At 43.4% G+C, this 20,877-nt stretch overlaps 1 protein-coding gene across 1 annotated transcript in view; it reads right to left on the bottom strand.

The window, feature by feature from the left end:
• Nucleotides 1-3,649: 3,649 nt before the first annotated feature.
• TXLNG (taxilin gamma) overlaps nt 3,650-20,877 on the bottom strand; it is a 47,897-nt gene continuing 30,669 nt past the window's right edge. The window contains exons 4-10 of the mRNA XM_007454846.1: nt 18,404-18,574; nt 16,569-16,763; nt 14,294-14,413; nt 12,541-12,615; nt 6,624-6,716; nt 4,957-5,052; nt 3,650-3,940 (exon numbers count right to left, since the gene is read on the bottom strand). Coding sequence (XP_007454908.1) covers nt 3,650-3,940; nt 4,957-5,052; nt 6,624-6,716; nt 12,541-12,615; nt 14,294-14,413; nt 16,569-16,763; nt 18,404-18,574 — 1,041 coding nt within the window. The remainder of the gene's footprint in view (nt 3,941-4,956; nt 5,053-6,623; nt 6,717-12,540; nt 12,616-14,293; nt 14,414-16,568; nt 16,764-18,403; nt 18,575-20,877) is intronic.

Below are 20,877 nucleotides of genomic sequence, written 5' to 3'. Positions count from 1 at the left end.
CATTCCCTGACCTGGGATTGAACCTGGGCCCCAGGCAGTGAAAGCGTAGAGTCCTAACCACTGGCCAGCCAGGGAATTCTCTACATTGATTTTTAAAGGTTGGTTGTTTAGGAACAACCAACCACAGTAATCCTAAAATACTTACTTACTGACTTACCTGATTGACTTACAGGAAAAGTTTGCCAACTCCTTCTTATATTTGACTATACGTGCTTAAATACTTTTTGTTCACCATCAAATAAGGTCTTTCCTATGTGCCCCTGTGTACATACCTACTCTCCTGCTGTTGAGATAGGTACACCCTGGAATGTGCTAAGAGCGCCCAAACGGAAGAAATCCAGTCCTTGTAGATTTTTGAAGCTCTGACAGCGACTACACTGTAGAGTTTTCCTAGTCCTCTATTTTAGAGGTTAAAAAAAGGGTCTGGCTACATAAAACCTGTCTTCTGTCACCCAGTCTGAGTGGCTGGTGCCCCATCTTCTTTCTTGAATCATACAATAATGAAACTATTTTTTAAGGCACAAGGAACAGTATCTACAACTGTCTTTGTGCACTTGATAGGCATTAAGGTCACATGGGCAACAAAAGAATACACAGAAGCTGTTAAATTTATCATACATATTTACTTAATCTATACAGAATTGAGTAGATAAAATCAGATTCACATTAGTGAAAAATCTCTACAAAATGTCTTTGAAAAGCAAAACAAGACTGCCTCTTAACAATTCGTATCCTCATGAAAGACGTGGGCTGTAAAAATAAAGCAGTGTGTTTAGCACAAACTAGAAGATATCTGCATCATTTTTTCACAGTTATTTCCATCTACAGAGTCTGAAAGAGGTAGATTTTTCTGCAACACCTGAGAATTGAATTGATAACCAGGTGTAGTAAAGGCAGTTGCATACATAACTAAAAAATACTGGTCTCAAGACCAAGAAATGTACTCCTACAAGTCTGAGGATGAAATGGTCCATTATCCAAGACCCAAGTTTTCTCTACTCCTTGGAGTCTCCTGCCACTATAAATAATATACATCAAGATTCCATGATGGTGCAGCAAATGCAGTTGAAGCAAATTTGACATTTCAATCTTTCCTGGGCCAGCCTTAGTAGCATTACAGTGTTCCAGAATGTGGTAGAAACAGGGTGTGCTACAAAGCCACAACACTGGGCTGGCGAGGTGATTGCTTTAGGAGCGTGTCCTTCTCAGAGGGTCCCGTTTTTATTTATTCACAGGGTAATGGAAGGAGAGATTCTGAAAGGATACCAAATGCACCCCAGAGAGAATCCATGTCCTTTAAACACCATGAGAGCATCTAGCTATAAATACACAGTAAGCCAAAAGCAGGCCAAGTACTGTAAATCATGTCGCTTTACAAAGCCCTTGAAAATATGCAACAGGTCCATTACAATCTTCCACACAGGACAAGTACCACAAAGAAACGTGGTGGGCTACACAAATGGCTTAAGACAGTAAAAGCTGTACATCCAGCAGAGCGCTTGTGAAATGGGATCATTAGTACCAGTTTTACAGTAGAGTGTATTTCTGATGTATACCTCCATTTCCTCTCAGGGAAATGAGTACAATATTTCATTTAGTAACCGAAGGGGATATCTATAAAAGGCTGCTGGAGGAGGATGTGTTTGTTTTTGCTTCCGACTCATTTGGACAGTAATTAGATAACCAACTTTGTGGGTTTCTTTTCCTTCACTGTCTGGCCCTTTGATTAACATGACTGATGGCGGAAGCTTAGATATAATCTGCCACTCCAGGCGCTGTTGCCTATCTATTGGACAGTTTTCAATTCTTCAACCCAGTTTAGACCATGAACGTGACAGGACAAATAAAACTTTAACAAAGAGAAAAACCCTTTTAACTGGACAGAAGAGAGTTTATTCGGTCCAGTAAGCAATATAAGAAGTGTCAGTTTGATAGTTTTGCTCAGTGGAATGTGCTAACATCAGTTCTAATAGAGCCTTTTTATTTCATAAAGTATTTCAATGCAAATTATACCAGGGACAAAGTCAAAACTCTCATCAGTGCAGCCTGGTTAATGATGTGTATAAACTCGACCACATGTGACACTGTGAAGAACAAAGGAAGTTAGAGAGCAAATCCAAAAGTGATGTGCTGCATTTCCAAAGTCCCCCATTCCAAGTGTAGACACCTTGATAATACTGGTTTTCACTAAAAAAAAAAAAACCCAAAAATCCACTAAGGGGCAGAAACAGACTGAAAGCATAAGTAATAAACAGATCCTGGCTACTTAACTCTCTGCCAAGTTTCCTCAAAGTTAAAAATGCTGGTTCCAGTCTTTGTTTTAGAAATGGAATCAGTTTCACTCAGCATGATCATAATTAAAATTCCCTTTAAAAAACCCTGGAGAATGGTGCTGTTTGGACTGTCGGAACAGTTGGACACCAACTTTCAAGCAGCCAGAAGGTAGTGGAGGGACTTCCGCTTAAGGAAAGCTACACATTTTACCCTCATCGTCTTACACTGACTGACAAAGAACTGTCAGTGGCAGCTCTCCGTGGGAAGTGGAGGATGCGCACCCAAGTCCCAAGTGAAAAGCAAACAAACCACCAGGCTCCCCACACAGCAGGCATCCAGGTGGTCCAAATTCAGATACTGCTTCTATCCTGAAAACAGAGCGGTGGGACTTTTTAATCACATAAACATTAGCCCTGTCTCTCCAATGATTTGCCTGTATATACTACTTTGTTTAAAAGTTACCTTTATGTACATATTCTGCCAAAACCAAGTCTAGGCTTACAGCCATCTCAATTTGTCAAGTGATATAAATATCAAAAAGCTAATTTGAATCAAATATGCTATGCTTGTTTCTGACCCAAGTCTAGAGTTTTATTTTTACTTGGCATTTAAAATGGGCTATTAGAGAAATATCTAATCATCTTGATATTTTTCTTTGAGTAATATTAATTGCGGGAGGGGCAAGATGTTTAAACGAGTATTGTTTTCACATCAGGAACCATTATCAGGGACTTCCCTGCTGGTCCAGTGGTTAGAACTGGTTCAATCCCTCGTCAGGTAAAGATCCCACTAGCATTTGCAGTCAATCTGTTCTTTCCGTTTGTTGGCCTTGGGCCCAGGGACAGTCAATTTCCCTGAGCCTCAGTGTCCTCTCTAAAATAGAGATGGTGACACCTCCCCCACAGAGTGATGTGAGGGTTAGAAATAACATGTGCAATGTGCCTAATAGAGAATTTGTTTCATGGGAGGTGCCTGGTGAATGGTGGCCTCAGTGGCAGGAGTGGGGACCATGGGGGGGGGGGGGGGGGGGGAACCGTTATCAGAACAAAGTTCCCTTGTAATGGTCAGCCCTGGTGAGTGACATTTTAATTCGGACAATTCTGTGCAAGCAGCAGGGGAGAGGGAGAAAGGCAATGAGCACATGCATTCCGATGAAAGGGTAAGAGGCAGATGTGCAACACAGCTGAGGAAAATGTAGAGAGTAAAACTATTCAAACCTGCCAAGCAGCCTCCTGTACCACTTAAGTCCAGTAGTTCTAAGAAAATACAGATATGGTAGAAAAAGTAAGAAAATTTTCACCACAAAACCAAGTTACTACTAACAGAGAAAGTTATACACAAAATAGAGCTCTCGATACAGTGATCATACTTGATCTCAGTCAACTGACTCGATGCTGGGCCCGGCCCCCAGGGACTCGGCCTCCAGGCTGACACGGGCAGTGCTTTGCCAGGCGGCGCTGGGCTCCTCGGCAGAAGCTGGGGCAGTGCAGGGCTGGGCCCCAGGCGGCGCTGGGCCTCCGCCCGCCGCCCTCCCCGAGACCTGCTCCTTCAGCACCTCCACCTTCTCACTGAGCTCGTTCCTCTCCGTCTGCAGGGCCCGGCACAGCTTCTCCAGCCGTTCCAGTTTTATGTGAAAGGCCTTGTACTCTTTATCTCGCACAGTTTTCTGCAAAGAGGAAAAAACAGGATTTATGTAACCCAACTGAATACGAATTAGGTTACCAGATACAACAAATTTAACTCTTTTGAGCCACTTGTTGGGTCACCTCTTGAACATGTTCAGTTTCTTCAACACCTCCCAACGTCCTGCCACCTGCCTTCTGCACACATACACATAGCTACAGACACCAATTAACGTGGTTCTGGGGTGACAAAATGAAATTCCCCATCATGTTTCTTAAAAAGAACCAAAGCCGGGCTTCTCTGGTGGCGCAGTGGTTTGAGAGTCCACCTGCCGATGCAGGGGACACGGGTTCGTGCCCCAGTCCGGGGAGATCCCACATGCCGTGGAGCGGCTGGGCCCGTGAGCCATGGCCGCTGAGCCTGCGCGCCGGGAGCCTGTGCTCCACAACGGGAGAGGCCACAACAGTGAGAGGCCCGCGTACTGCAAAAAAAAAAAAAAAACCAGGACCAAAGCCCGCTTTTTAAAGCATTTTGTATTGATGAATTACTAAGGAAATTGAAGATACTCACCACCAAAGACTAGCGGATAAAAAATGAAGGGCCTGCTTAAAAAAGAGGAGGACTCATCTTATTTCCACTTAGATTTCTCTTGTTTTTACCAATCCTCAGATGAGAACAGGATTTAAGGTGTGATATTTAGTGTTTGCAAACAGTACATCTCAGCTTCCTAAGACTGGCAAAAAGTACTATGCTACCTTTTCAGAAAGAGTAAGTCGAGGTGGAGAGAGAGGCACCCGAGTCGGTGGCCTGTGCTGGCCAGGTGGGCGCCTGGTCAGAAGGCAGATTCCCCGACCCTCAGCCCCAGACCCAGTCAATCAAACGCCGGCTGAGCGGTAGGAAAGCCCACGTCACCTGCGGCTCTAGCTGCGACTCCTGCCAGGACAGATCCCACTCAGCAGCTCTGGCCAGAGCCCTTGGCTAGGACGGCAGTGTCACAAGGCACGTCCCCCTGCCCTGTCAGCTACCTGAACGTCATGAGGCCGCGGGAAACCACCTCACCTCTTCAGCCATTTGCAGAAGTGCTTTGTTATTGTTTTCCCATTTGGTCCGCCATATTATCGTTTCTTTTTCCAGTTTTTTAATTTTCTTTGTCATCTGCGAATCGACACAATTGCAAATTTAAATTCAAGGTTCCCTTATCTCTACAGCCCGCCCCACCCCCTGACCGTCTGACTGGTCCTTCCCCCCCGCATCACGGTGCCCAGGGCCCAGCTCATCTCACAAGCTCCCCGGATGGCGGTGGCAGGACCAAAGCAGGGGTTCATACGATGAGAAACCCGCATCTCATCTCCTCAGTTTCAGAGGCAGCAACATCTAGAGGAAGCTGCCCTCCGGCACGCTCTGAGCACTCGCTTCAGGCCGAGGCCAGCCCTCCTTCCCAAGTCGTACCAAAAACAATCTCTGTTCCTGAGTTTTCTGTGCATTAACTACTTCACGTGAGTTCTGGAAGGATCAAGGTTCCCCCCTCCTCCCCAAGATGGAGAGCTGGCGCTCTGCCCAGCCCTCCGAGGCTACAGCCGTGTGGGAAGCAGCGGCAGCAGAGGGCAGGTGAGGGACCAGGGACCAGGGGAAAGTCGTTAACCCTCAGCTTCCCTTATCCTCACGACTCACATGACCGTTCCACTTCAGATTCTGCTAAAAATAAAACGGGTCCAAAAATCGGGGGAATGTTCTTAACCGATGCTGCCAGAACCCACTTTTCAGAAATTCAGAAGATTTTGTCCCGGCGCCTACAAGGCCGGTTCTCGGGTCCTGTGTGCCGTGGGCGCCCGCTTCCCGGCCCAAGGGCGCCTCCGGAGGCGGTCTCCGGGTGCCCACCGAGGGCTCCCGATACCTAAAGGGATTCACCAGAGCACTTCCCACAGCCAAGCACTGCCTGAAATACTCTACTCTATGAAGGGCAGGCGTTTTTGTTATTTGTAACAAGGAAGGCACAGAAAGGGTAACAACTCGCCCGTGGTCACACAGCGCCACGCAGTGGACCCTGCCCCCAGGGCCAGCCAGCACGGCCTCCCCTGCCGCCCCATCCCTAAATGCCCCCGGCATAAGGATGAACGCATGGATACGTGCGCATACTGGTTCTTAGTTTAATGGATACGTGCGCATACTAGTTCTCAGTTTAATATCAAGGATACCGCCTTCCTTATCACAGGCAGGAAAAAGAACCAGACGCCAAAAAACTGGTTTGCTTGAGGGAGAAAGAATTCAGTGGGAGTATAAACGAAGAAGAAGAAGGAAAAAACAGCTAAAAAGGTAGAAACGCTGATCTGTATCGACCAACCAAAATACATAGTTACTGTTCTGGGCTTGGTTGTCTTTAAATAATTTGATCTCCAAGGACATCGAGCTTTCTGAAAAGGGTGTGGGCTGGTGCTGGGAGGTATCACCTGAAGCAAATAAAGACACCGCTTTACGGCTAACAACAAATTGTATTTAATAGAGGAGTTAACTTCAATAAAGACAACTGTGAGGGCCTAGAGATCACTAGCTACATGGGGTACTTCTGAGGGCAAAGTGACTAAACATGATGCCACTGGAGGATCAGAAGAGATGAAATGAAGACAGTACAGTAAAAACATGAACTCATCCAAGTAGCAATCATGCTTAAAATAGCTTCTTATATAAATTCCCTTTTAGGCAATACTCCACTAAAAATAGGCAAATACCTTTTCCATTTCCTGCCGGAAGGTTGTAAACAGTTCATTACTTTTTGCCATGGTAGTCTGGAATTCTTCAAACTTATCCATATAAAGAGAAAGCTACAGAAAACAAGTATAAAAAATTCAGAGTTCTAGGTAAATGATTTAAAATCCCAAACACTTTCAAAAAGAACATAATATGGTTAAACGTTACCTGTTATAAGCGACAGAAATAAGAACAAATGCACACCCAATCCTCGACCCCAGACATCAATGGCTGCAGTTCTAAGAACCCACTGGAATGCAATGAAACTTAGGAAGTTATGTTAACCTCACCATCTTTAGATGAAACTGTTTAAAATGTACAAATATGTATTAGCTACATTACACCAATTATAATAAAAACTGAAGTATGTGGAATAGCTATAGATTGCATACAATTAATCCTTTATGAACTACCTCCTCTCCTTATATTTGAAAAATTGTCCTTGGAAAAAGATCATTCTTTTAGAATACCACCTGCACAGTTCCTAGCTTGAAATCAGGGGTATCTCTTTTCTTAATGCAGGCAGGAAAATGAAACAGAAGCCAAAGGATTGGTGTGGTTAGGGGAGAAAGAATTCAGTGGGAGTATAGTTAAGAGAAAAAAGCTGAAAGAAGTAGAAACAGCAATTTTTCTTTTAACTCCCACCCTTAAGGAATTTTTATTCTAGCTGGGAAAATAAGGCACTAACCGAGAAGGCAAAGCAGAATTTAGAACCCAGAGTCACCTTCTCCCCCAGGACAGGAATTAACAGAAGCCAGGGGTGGGGGGAGGCGCGGTAGGGGTCAGAATAGAATAGTTAGGGAAGCTCCTTGTGGCTGAGGCCCAAGCTAGGTCTCAAGGGCAGGCTGAATTATTTCATTTCAGACAAGGTGGGAACCCTGAGAGCCCACCTAATGTAACTGCATTATTTCAGGATGAGGGAACAGGCCTGGAGGAATAAACTGCTTTGCTCAAGATCACACAGCACATATAAAGAAAGCGGAGAAGAAAAGATCACCAGAGGCCGAGAAACAGCATCAGCGATGCCTTTCCACCTTCAGCAGCGCTGTGTGCGGAGCATAAAGAGAAACCAAGACCAGGGCGGGAGGGGAGATGCCCTGAGAGGGAGCGGAGCAGCCAGTGGAAAGACGGGAGGCCAGCTCTGCTGTGTGGGAAGGAGACAAGGACCAAAAGCGACGCTACCAATGGCAACAGGGCAGGCGAAGCTACGATAAGACAGCCAAAGCACGCCCCCAGGAGGGGGAGGCTTAAGGACCGGGACCAACAGGAATTTCAGGGTGAAGAGAATAACGTAGAGGACTTCCAAGCAGAGCAGTCCATAGAGGGAGGGGCACATGGTGACAGAGCCGCCAGGGCCGCTGGCCTGGGGACGGAACAGCGCTGAGGCTCGGGCACGCTGGTGGAGCAGTTCCAGCACCTGAGGGAGATTAGAAGTTATGGCAGTCTTAGCATCAAAGATAGAACATCCAGGTGGACTGTCCCGTCAGAGTTCAACGCTGGCCCCCTCTGGGTAATGAATAAGTGGCAACTACCATCTTGGACTTACGGGCCTAGATTACAAAATTGGTCAAAACACACCAATAAGACTAAGGCCACCAACAAAGCCTGGAAACACATGGTGAGCAAGAGCAGAGAATGAGATGGACTCTTGGGAAGAACAGCACATTTAGGGAGCAGGAAAAGGAAGAGGCGGCAGCAAAGGAAACAAACTAACGATCAGATAACATGACTCAGGGCAACACAGATCACAGACAAGAGAAGCTGCACTGCTAACAGTACAACAGAACTGGAGCTGCCTGTGAACTTGGTAGAAGGGCTCTCTGGGGCCCTGCATTAAAGTCCATCTTCCAAAGCTATCTATAGACCTTTTATACGTTTTCCACATTGATTCTCTTCTCCATTTATATGGACAACTGAATTTATAGAGCTACTAAGGGGTTCAAAGTTTCCTAGAAGCATTTCTAGCACAATAACTTATGGTGGAAAGTTCAAAAGACTTCAATTTTCACTCTAAGTTAGGCTAGCTTTATAGGAAATGAGTGTCACCACACTGTAAAACGCACCCAAAGACAAACAGCACTCAAAAAATGTGTTCATAAAGATTCAGGCCAGTCTGCATTTTAGAACTAATTTAGAGTCCTTACATTTAAAAAACTTGTTACATAATAAACTTTCAAAATGAGTAATACATTTTTTCATCAAAATGTAATCTACTTTTCTGAGAAAGGGTGAATTGTAGGTACAAATGTCTAATTTCACCTGTCTGTGAAGACATGGGAAGTCCTTCCTGTACCTCTTCTTTGAGTGGGGAGGCATCTGCTACCCTTACTCCACACAAGGCACCAAAGAGAAAGGCTGCATTAGAACAAACCTAAGGGGTCTGGACTGAAAAGCAGGGAGGCAACGAAGAAAAGCCTAGGCCTAGACAACTTCATGGGTGAATTCTACCAAACACTGAAAGAAGAACAAACACCAATTCTTATCAAACTCTTCCCAGAAAGTGAAGAGAAGGGAATACTCCTGAACTCATTCTACAAGGCCAGCATTGCCCTGATACCAAAGCCAGATAAGACAGTACAGGCCAGAAAAGAAAACTACAAGGATGGTTCAACACAGGCAAATCAATAAATGCGACACACCACGTTAATACAATAGAATGAAAGACAAAAATCGTATGATCTAATAGATGCAGAAAATGCATGTGGTAAAATTCAACATACATTCATGATAAAAATGCTTAACAGGGAATTCCCTGGTGGTCCAGTGGTTAGGAATCTGCTCTTTCACTGCCAAGGGCACAGGTTCAATCCCTGGTCAGGGAACTAAGATCCCACAAGCCGCGTAGTGCAGCCAAGACGAAACAAAACAAAACAAACAAAAAAACGCTCAACAAACTGGGTACAAGGAAGGAACATACTTAATATAATAAGGGCCATATATGACAGAGCCACAGCTAACATCATACTCAAGAGTCAGTTGAAGGCTGAAAGCTTTCCCTCTAAGATCAGGAACAAGACAGGATGCCCACTCTAACCACTTCTATTCAACACAATAGTGAAATTCCTAGCCTGAGCAATTAAACAAGAAATAAACAGCATCCAAATCAGAAAGGAATAAGCAAAACTGTTTGCTGATGACATGATCTTATATATAGAAAATCCTGAAGACCCCACAAAAAAACTGGTAGAATAAATTCAGTAAGGTTTCGGGATACAAAATCAACATACAGAAATCAGTTATGTTTCTATACACTAACAACAAAATATCTGAAAAAGGAATAAACAGAAATAAATAAAATAATCCTATTTTCTATAGCATTAAAAAAAATACTTAGGAACACATTTAACCAAGGAAATGAAAAATCTATACACTGAAAACTGTAAGACATTGATGAAAGAAATTGAAGAAGACAAAAATAAGTGGAAAGGTACCCTGTGTTCGTGGAAGAGTAAATATCGTTAAAAATGTCCATACTAGCCAAAGCCCTATCAAAATTCCAATGGCATTTGCCATAGAAATAGAACAAATAATCCTAGAATCTGTATGGAACCACAAAAAACAAAACAAAATAGCCAAAGCAATCTTGAGAAAACAAAGCTGGAGGTATTACACTCCCTGATATCTTTATTACAAAGCTATAGTAACCAAAACAATATACTATGGGCGTAAAAGCAGAGACACAGACCAACGGGTCAGAACTGAGAGCCCAAAAAAAACCCCACACAGGGACTTCCCTGGTGGCGCAGTGCTTAAGAATCCGCCTGCCAATACAGGGGACATGGGTTTGAGCCCTGGTCCAGGAAAATCCCACATGCCGCAAAGCAACTAAGCCCGTGCACCACAACTACTGAGCCCATGTGCCACAACTACTGAAGCCTGCATGCCTAGAGCCCATGCCACCGCGATGAGAGGCCTGTGCACCACAATGAAGAGTAGCCCCTGCTTACAGCAACTAGAGAAAGCCTGCGCACAGTAACACAGCCAAAAATAAATAAATTAATTTAAAAAATAATAATAATAAACCCACACAAATATGGTCAATAATATTTGACAAATATGGTCAATAATATTTGACAATATTTGACAATAATATTCTTGGCTCAAGTATTTGAGCCAAGAATATTCAATGGGGAAAGGAAAGTATCTTCAATAAAAGGTGTTGGGAAAACTGGATAACCACGTACAGAGGAATGAAACTGGACTGCTATCTTGTACCAGTCACAAAAATTAACTTGAAATAGGTTAAGGACTTAAACAGGAGATATGAAACTGTAAAACTAGAAGAAAACATAGGTTAAAAAGATCCTTGACAGTGGTCTTGGCAATGAATTTTTGGATATGACAACAAAAGCAAAAATCAACGCATGGGACTACATCAAACTAAAAAGCTTCTGCACAAAAAATCAACAGAATGAAAAGGCAATCTAGGGAATGGGAGAAAATATCTGCAAACCATATATATCTGATAAAGGGTTAATATCCAAAATATATAAGGAACTCATACAACTCAATAGCAAAAAATAAATTTAAAATTTTTTTTTTAATTTTTAAAATTTTAATTTAAAAACCAGCTTGAATAGACATTTTTCCAAAGACATACAAATGGCCAACAAGTACATGAAAAGGTGCTCAGCATCACTAGTCATCAAGGAAATACAAATCAAAACCACAGTAAGATATCATCTCACATCTGTTAACAAATGCTGCAGAGGGTGTGGAGAAAAGGGAACCTTGTGCACTGTCAGTGGAATTGTAAACTGCTGCAGCCACTATGGAAAGCAGTATAAAGGCTCCTCAAAAAATTAAAAATAGAACCACCATATGATTCAGAAATTCCACTTCTGGGTATATATCCGAAAGAAATGAAAACAGGATCTCAAAGAGATATCAGCACTCCCATGTACATTGCAGCATTATTCACAATAGCCAAGATATGGAAGAAACCTAAGTGTCCATCAACATATAACTGGATAAAGAAAATGTGGTGTATATACACAATGGAATATTATTCAGCCATAAGAAAGAAGAAAACCTTAAAATTTGTGACAACGTGGATGGGCTTTGAGGGCATTATACTAAGTGAAATAAGTGAGACACAGAAAGACAAATACTAAATACTGTATGGTATCACTTACCTGTAGAATCTAAAAAAGCCAAACTCAAAGAAACAGAGTAGAATGGTGGTTGCCAGAGGTGGAGGGAGGGGAGAAAGGGGAAGATGTTGGTCAAAGGGTACAAACTTTCAATCAGAAGATGAATAAGTTTCAGGGATCTCACGTACAGCATGTTGGCTATAGTGAACAATATTGTACAGGGGAAGGAAGGGAGGGAGGGAGGAAGGAAAGTCGGGGGCCCCCATTAAGGTGGCCACCACCTCCATACTCTACCTGGGTGTGGAAATGCATGATCAATAGGCAGTTTTTTAAAATAGGTTACAGGCTCATAGCACAAAATTCTAAAGATTTTAGGTTACACTATATGAAAATGCTATTCTGTAGGTCAAATAAGTATCAGCAATTTCACATGGTTCAACCTCACAAAAAAGAACTAAAATCTGAGGATTTATCAATTTTTCTTTAGTAGGAAATTAGCTTGACACACATGGGAACAGACAGAGACAGGGAGGAAATACGTGTGATACTGGAAGGAGGACCTGCACATAGTGGGAGAAACTGTCCCATCTGCCTGGTTCCTGGGACCGAGTGCTAAAACCAGGAAAGTCCTAGGCAAATCAGGATGAGGTGGTCACCCTAAACGACGAGGAAAACTCCCAGAGGGAGATCTACTCTCAGGTCTGCTGGGAACAAGCAAAATCACCTTAGAGGAGATTCAAGGTATGTATCAAATGAACCATAGATTTTTTTCTTACAAATTCTACTACCCCTGCTGTCAAGTTACCTGCTGTTTTAGTTGTACTTCTTGTTGTTTCATTTGTTCATATTTGTGTCTTGATTCCGTTGCTTCTTTTAATAACTAGAAGACAGAAACATTCTGGCAAAATACTAATAGTCATTACAAATATGACTACAACGTCCAACGACCAGATAGTTAGGCTTAACCCTTCCACTCATTATTTTAGCAAGAACCACGAGTCTGTGACTGAAACATTCTGTCACATCAATTGCTAATTACCTGTATCTTTGATCTGTTCCATTGTTAACACTTAGGAATGTAGGAATACTCTTTTATTGCTTAGAAGAAGTACCCAGGAGGCCTAATAATAGGTTTATAAAACTCAGGGTTAAACTGTTGTCTTTTAGATGATAATAATTAGAAGTCTAGTATTGAGCAGAAAACATGGCTGCGAATCTCGACATTATCTGGGTCATTTAGAAAGCCCCTCTGGGACGTCCCTGGCGGTCCAGTGGTTAAGACTCTGCGCTTCCACTGCAGGGGGCACAGGTTCGATCCCTGGTCAGGGAACTAAGATCCCGCATGCTATGTGGTGTGGCCAAAAAAGAAAAAAAAAATTAGAAAGCCCCTCTGCTCCATGAGAGGCAAGATGAGGCATTGTATGGAGCAAAACAATGAAATCAGGAACCTGGTTTCTAATCACATTTTTTTTAAAGCTGGGGGTGGGGGGTGGGGGGTGGTGATGGGATGGGAGCTTTAATTTATATACTTGAGTTTAAGAAAATTATGTAGTGAAATTGCATAGTAGGCAGCTGTGAAATTCAGTCCCTGAAGTAAAATGTCACACTTAGTCCAGTAGGTTTTGAAAAGTCCTTAAAACCAACCAGAAATAGATGTATCGTATGTATTTATTTAAATATGTGTATCATATTTCTATTCCAACTTGAGAAATGACAACTGTCTCTTCAGTTATGCATGGGACAGCGCTGTCAGTTCACATTGAACGACCATGCTGTGTGAAAAATGCCTCTCTCTTAACCCTAGACTCGCACTCAGAGTGACATGTTCACATCATGAGGGCCATTCAGGACCCGAGTCTTCAGACCTGGCTCGCCTCAGGGCCTAGGCTACTTGAGTGAAATCTGGATGGGACTGTCCTCATTATCATAACCACTTCTGACTTTTTTTTTTGGTTAAGCAGGTAAAGTTAAATTTGCATGTGTTAAATATACATACCCAATGACATTCCACTGTATTCACAATTATTGACATGCCATATAATCTGAGCACACATTCTGAGGATAATGCTGAGTGATTAGGATGTAGAGAATTCTGTTAAAGTTTTTCAGAAAATTATACCAGAGTAAACAAATAGTTTCCCTAGTTTCAAGTTACTTGTTTGAAATAAACTGTAACAGTATGAAGGACACCCATGTTTGGTAAGCTTGCTATTAAATCAAATCCCCAAATTTAATGTGTTAAATACTGCTATAATTCTTAAACTTGGTGGCCATTATCTAAAAAGTGAAATAAATATTCTAAGCACAGAAAAGTCCAATCAGTGCAGGTCTTTGCACTAACTTGGTCTAATCTCTCCAGTGTATCTTCTGTATATAAAGTTAAATAGAAAGAAAAAGCTAATGTTTTCTAACACACACATGCCCTTCACAATCTAGAGAAAAAAACAATTAGCACAACCCAGTGCTAATTTAAATGCAGAATAAGTTTAAATGTTTTAAATGGCTTTGGTTACAATTTTGGCAAAATCATTTCTTTTTTTAAGGAATTGCAAACTTACAAACTCTCTCTCTCTTTGATGTTTCTCATCAGCTTCTTTTATCAGCTGTGTTGTCTGCTGCAGTTTGGCATCCACAAGCTGTTGCTGCAGTTCCTTATGTTTGAATACTTTATCAATGTGCTACGGGGAAAGTAAAATTTCTTCTGTCACTTAATGAAATAAGGGACAGGATGACGAGGAAACACAACACAACTCATGAGGCTGCTTTTCCTGCTAATACCACCAGGGCTAATACCAGCAAGGTGCCTGTCCGCGTGCTGTGCTGGCAGAAGCCTGTGTCGGCATCCCTCCCTCCGGAGATGGCCCAGCAGCACCTCAGCAGCCGGCCTCGTACTATTTCTGCCGTTAAGGTGAAAATAAAGCTCAAATTGTATCAAGAAAAAGATGGCTAAGGAGATCAAACTGTTAAACCCATAATACATCATACACATAATTACTGGGTATTTTTTTCTCCCCATTAAATTTTCCCAAATCTCTCAATTGGAGGCAGCATGCTGTGATGGGAGGAATGGCCCCAGTCGAATTCTCCCCCTTGCTGAACCTCAGTCCCCTCACCTGTGGGGGGTAGCCACACCCACACTGCAGAACTGTAAAGGCCTACGCAATGGCTGTACTATGTAAGGTGCTTGGTGCCTGGCACTTATCAGATAAATTTGATAAAAGGTCATTATGATTTCCAAGTGAAATTATTAATTGGTTATTTATGTACAATCAAGTCATCAGAACATCCCTCCCTGACCAAGGAAAGAACATTCAATAATACTCAAACTGAATAAGGCTCACAGGTAATGTGATTTCAACATACATAGCTTTCAAATTTTCTACATCTATAATGTGGCAGACTGTCATATTAAACAACAAAACTAAAACTAATTTTAAAAAAAAGTGAGGGCTTCATAATCTAATAGAAAATTTATTCTCTAGGACAAAAAAAGTTTCTTCAATAAACACACTGTAAGAATAAAGAAAGAGAGAAAAGGAAGTCTTTATGTTAGAGACTTGACACATATCAACCAGTGAAACAGACGGGCTTTATCTGGATGATTCAAATAGGTTTTTTCTTTTTTTAAAAAAAAACGGGGAGGCAATCGGAAAAATTTAAACGATGACTAGATTTTAATATTAAATAATTACTGCTAATTTTTTAGGTATGAAAATCGTATTGTGGTCACACCTAAAAATGAATCCTTAGTCTTTCTGAGGCACACCCTCAAATATATATGAATGGACTGATACCTTGGATTTGCTTCAAAATAACCTGGGGAAAGTGATGGGAATATAGTTGAAACTGTGGTTTCATTTGCTACAACCAGGTGATACAGTCTCTACTTTTCTTAGTTTATCGTTTTCCATAATAATAAGGGGAAAAAAAGGTAAGCAAAAAGCATCGAGAGTGATAAAAAGAAAATCTTTAAAAAAACTAACAGTTTTTAAAGGGCTATATGGAAAACTCTAAATTAATATAATCTAAAGTTTGCCTTGAAAACTGGATAAAATAACCCACAGAGATGCCACAATCTTTTTTTTTTTTAATCAGCTATTTTAATTTATCTCTATAAGGGATACAACACACATAAGAGAACATTTTACTAACTTAAAAGGCAGGGGATGTGTCATTTAAAGAACCTAACCCTTTGTTCCTGCCCATTTTACCTCTAAAAGGGAGGAACTTTAAAAAAGCACATGATCGCCTATTTGCGTTTAATCTAGACACCACGCCCAGACTTCCCAACTGGCTTGTAGAACTATTAGTTGGAGGCCAGTGACCAAGATGAGGTGCCACAGACCCTTCCAGTAAACTTTTTACTTCAATTGGGTGTATAAGGGTTTAGAAATAGGTTCCTTTTTTCTCCCAAATACTATAAAACCTCCACTAAAAAAAATATCTGAAACACAGGCATAATGGAATGATAGTGTAGACCATACTGATTATCATAGACGTCTAAAATACAGTGTATTTGGGGGCCAGGTATTTACTCACTTTTAGTCTAGATAAGGGGAAAATCTATGCTAAAATTACAATCTTCCAGAATCACACGGAAGACGAGTAGTGCTTAACACTGTCTCCAAGAAATTGCCTCACGCACCCAAATCCACTGACTTCCGGGCCATCGAGTATGGTCCCCACAAATCCTGTGAGGGAAGGCCAGACTTCCACCATGCATACACAAGGGTTCCAAAACACCCTGGAGGAAGAAGGTTCTAAAACACCCTGAAGGAAGAGTTTTAGTGAATGCTTTTGGTTCGTAGTGAGGGGACACACCAGCTGCCCTACCTCCTCCCTCAGTGCATACTGCTCGATGAGCTTCTTAAGCTTTTCGCCCAGCTCGACGTTCTCCTGGCGGAGCTTGGCGTTGTGTATGTCGTGTTGCTCCAGCTGTGCCTGGATTTCATTCAAAGTGATTTGGAAGTGGGCAGTGGCCTCTTTCCGTCTTTCTTCCTCCTCTCGTGCCTGCTGCATATTTTCTTCCTTATTATCCAAAACAATTTCTGTTAATCGTACAGACCTATAAGATGGCACAGACGCCCACAAGAGACACTACTGCCATGTGGGTTCACTGCTTGCTGCCCTGAAGTGGTGCTTTCTGAAGTAGAATTCCTTCCCTTTATTTAGGACCGGAAGGCTCTCGTTGGAAAGCAAGCAGCTTCTCCTAGGTATATAATCAGAGAGGCGCCGCCTGCCCTGCTCTACAGTAAGCGCTCTGTGGCCACGCTGAGAGACGAGGAAGGAGTCTTGCCAGGCAGCTAGCCCCCTCCACGCGGGCTTCCCAAATATTCTCCCCCCTGGCTAGTCCTGCAGGGCAGCATCTGAAATCAGCCGGAAGAGGGCGATCCCTTCCTGCCCTTTACTTTCTGGGTCACACCTTCTACTCCCTAGATGGCAAGGGACAAAAGGAATCTACATCTTAAAAGCTTAGTCCCAACTCTTGCTCAGATCCAAGTGCTAAGAGACCTTTAGGTGTCTAGTGTCTAAAGCATTACCAGTCCAATCAAAGTGTGGACTTGCTATGGGAAAAAAATACCACTCAGTTTCATGAACACCGATATCCAAGGATTCAAAAGCAAAGAAAACCTAACGGCTCCCACATCAGGTAAAGATCCATTTCCTGAGGGCTCCTATGTTCTAGGGCCTTGGGTGCCTGCCACGGTGGGGGACTCTCATGAGCAATGCGGCTCAGTCAAAATCATACCACAACTGCACGAGGACAGGCCCACCCCTGTGTCTCTGCCTTCTTCCCTTCTTCCTCTATTGGTACCAACCAACTTTTGGGTACCCGCTGCTTTGTCTTTTAATGAGCCGAGGAATAAGTGCTCTTCTAAAAGTACTTGGCAATGGGGAACTGGGATGGACAAGGGTGGCCGGTGATATAACCAACGAACAGCCCTTGAGGAGCTCAGTGGGGCCTTTCCCTTCCCTCAAGTCTGCTCCCACTCAGCTTCTCATTTCATGTCCACTTTTCACACATGCTAATGAACGACCTCAGTGCGCAGCAGGAAACTGCAAATTTGAGCTTCCTAAGCCATGGCTCCTAGTGGGAAAGCTGTGGTCTAAACACCAATCTCATCTAGATTCCCCACGAGCAAGTATGAGCAAGTATGAGGTGCGTTAAGAAGCACAAGGCCAAGCAAAACAGAACGGTGGCATCCCTGTCTCCAAGGAGAGACGAGGATTTAGTTCAAATAGGTACACAGTGACTATAAATCAAGCTAAGCCAGACCCTCCTGAAAAATAGAAAATGGAACCAGACTTCCCTGGTGCTGCAGTGGTTAAGAATCCACCTGCCAATGCAGGGGAGGGTGTTCGAGCCCTGGTCCGGGAAGATCCCACATGCCGCGGAGCAATTAAGCCTGTGCGCCACAACTACTGAGCCTGAGCTCTAGAGCCCTTGAGCCACAACCACTGAGGCCATGAGCCACAACTACTGAAGCCTGCACGCCTAGAGCCCATGCTCCACACCGAGAAGCCCGTGCACTGCAACAAAGAGTAGCCCCTGCTCACCGCAACTAGAGAAAGCCCGCGCACAGCAATGAAGATCCAGCACAGCTAAAAATAAATTTTAAAAAATTAAAAAAAAAAGAAAGAAAGAAAAACAAAAGGAACCAACTCACCTTTAACGTCTTATTGTGACGCTGAAGTTCCCTGCAAAGAGACTCGAGTTTGCTTCTTGCCAAGATAGCCTTGCTGTGTTCACTCTGCAAATGAACTTTCTCTTTCACGATCTGGGCTTGCTTCTTCTGCAGAATCTTCATTTGCTTCTGAACGTTCCTGCTCTCCTCCAGCTAAAAGTAATAAGCACTTTACGTTTAGGAAATACAGCGAAAACCTCTGCGTTGTGGCTGGAAGAATTACAATAAGAACTAAGGAATACATTTCCCAAACCCCACAGTATTGTAGTGGAATGTTTTATTTAAACTGTTTCATGCCATGCTTCCCTGCCAACCTTCTCTTTTCCCATTATGATAGGAAAGTAAGCAAATGATTTAGGGTAGAAAAAAAACAATCTTAATCTCTTTATTTATTAAAAGCAAAAAAAATGACATTTTGGACTTTTTAGGAATCAACACCATAAAGTTTTACTTTCTTGAAAAACACACTCAAGCTACTTTATTCAAACGATCCTCCAAATTAGAACTCAATAAGCAGCACTCAGTTCTTTGCAAGTGAGAGGGGGCGCACTGCAACTGTAGGTTTGGAGCAAATGCGTCTGTTTCAAGGTTACACCAACACTAACAGATAAGATGGCAGCCTTACTGACCTGTTAACTGGAGAAGGAAAGGATGCTGAGTCACTATTTCATGAGCAAGAGCGACACCTTGTGGCCTCTCAAAACATACCACACATCCTTACAGGCGAGAGGCTTATAGCTATTAAAAACACCTTTATGGAAATCCCCGCCAGAAAATAATTTTGTTTTTGTAAAATACTCTCGTAAAGTAACCTTACTCAGGACCGTGGGCTGCAGGATCTGCACACACTATCAGTAACTCCACCGAGGGCTGGAACTACCCCCGCCCTCCCCAGATTCAAGGTAACCACAACCCTGAATCCTGGGGTCACTATTCCTTTGCTCTCCTCTGTATTTTATGTCATCCGTGTGTGGTCCTAAAAGAAATCGTTTTGTTTTTTGTTTTTGTATTTTTGCGGTACGCGGGCCTCTCACTGCTGTGGCCTCTCCCACTGCGGAGCACAGGCTCCGGACGCGCAGGCTCAGCGGCCATGGCTCACAGGCCCAGCTGCTCCGCAGCATGTGGGACCTTCCTGGACCGGGACACGAACCCGTGTCCCCTGCATCGGCAGGCGGACTCTCAACCACTGCACCACCAGGGAAGCCCAAGAAATCGTTTTGATTTTAGTTGTTCTGACTTTATTGTGGCTACTGCAACTGAGAAACAAAAATTTAAATTTTCTTTAATTTAAATGAACTCAAGGGACTTCCCTGGTGGTCCAGTGGTAAGGAATCCGCCTTACAGTGCAGGGGACTCAGGTTCGATACCTGGTCAGGGAAGTAAGATCCCACATGCCACGGGGCAACTAAGCCCACGCGACACAACTACTGAGCTCGCATGCCTCAGCTAGAGCCCACGTACTGCAAACTGCAGAGCCCAGGCGCCACAACTACAGAGCCCTCGTGCCCTGGAACCTGCGCACAACTAAAGAAGAGAAAACCCGTACGTCACAACTAGAGAGAAGCCTGCACACTACAACAAAGAGCCCAGGTGCCGCAACAAAAGAGCCCGCATGCCGCAACGAAGAGCCCGCATGCTAAGACCCAACGCAGCCAAAAATAAATAAGTAAATAATAAATAAATCTTTAAAAATTAAAATAAATGAATTCAAGATTAAATGGCCACATATGACTAGTGGCTACCATTCTGGACAGCACAGCTGAAGATTACTGCTAGGACTCATTCAGATTGTTTGCATGTAGCTACAGAACAGGGACCAGCAAACTTACTCTGTAAATGGCCAGAAAGGAAATATTTTAGGCTTTGCAGGCCATAACATATCGGTTGTGTCGTCACTGTCTTTTAAACAACACTTTTAAACAACAATTAAGTAAAACCATTCTTAGTTTGTGGTCAGTACAAAAACAGGCCTTGCTGGCTTTGGCCCTCAGGTTGTATGCTATTTCACTTTTTAAAAACTATGCAAGGGGCTTCCCTGGTGGCGCAGTGGTTGAGAGTCCGCCTGCCGATGCAGGCGACACGGGTTCGTGCCCCAGTCCGGGAAGATCCCACGTGCCGCGGAGTGGCTGGGCCCGTGAGCCATGGCCGCTGAGCCTGCGCGTCCGGAGCCTGTGCTCCGCAACGGGAGAGGCCCCAACAGTGAGAAGCCCGCGTACCACACACACACACAAAAAAAACTATGCAGGGGGCTTCCCTGGTGGCGCAGTGGTTGAGAGTCCGCCTGCCGATGCAGGGGACACGGGTTCGTGCCCCAGTCCGAGAAGATCCCACGTGCCGCAGAGCGGCTGGGCCCGTGTGCCATGGCCACTGGGGCTGCGCGTCCGGAGCCTGTGTTCCGCAACGGGAGAGGCCACAACAGTGAGAAGCCCGTGTACCGCAAAAAAAAAAAAAAAAAA

This window comes from Lipotes vexillifer, unplaced genomic scaffold, assembly GCF_000442215.2.
Source record: "Lipotes vexillifer unplaced genomic scaffold, Lipotes_vexillifer_v1.1 scaffold586, whole genome shotgun sequence".
In the NCBI taxonomy this organism is placed as follows: Eukaryota; Metazoa; Chordata; class Mammalia; order Artiodactyla; family Lipotidae; genus Lipotes; species Lipotes vexillifer.
This window is presented reverse-complemented; position numbering and strand designations above follow the sequence as displayed.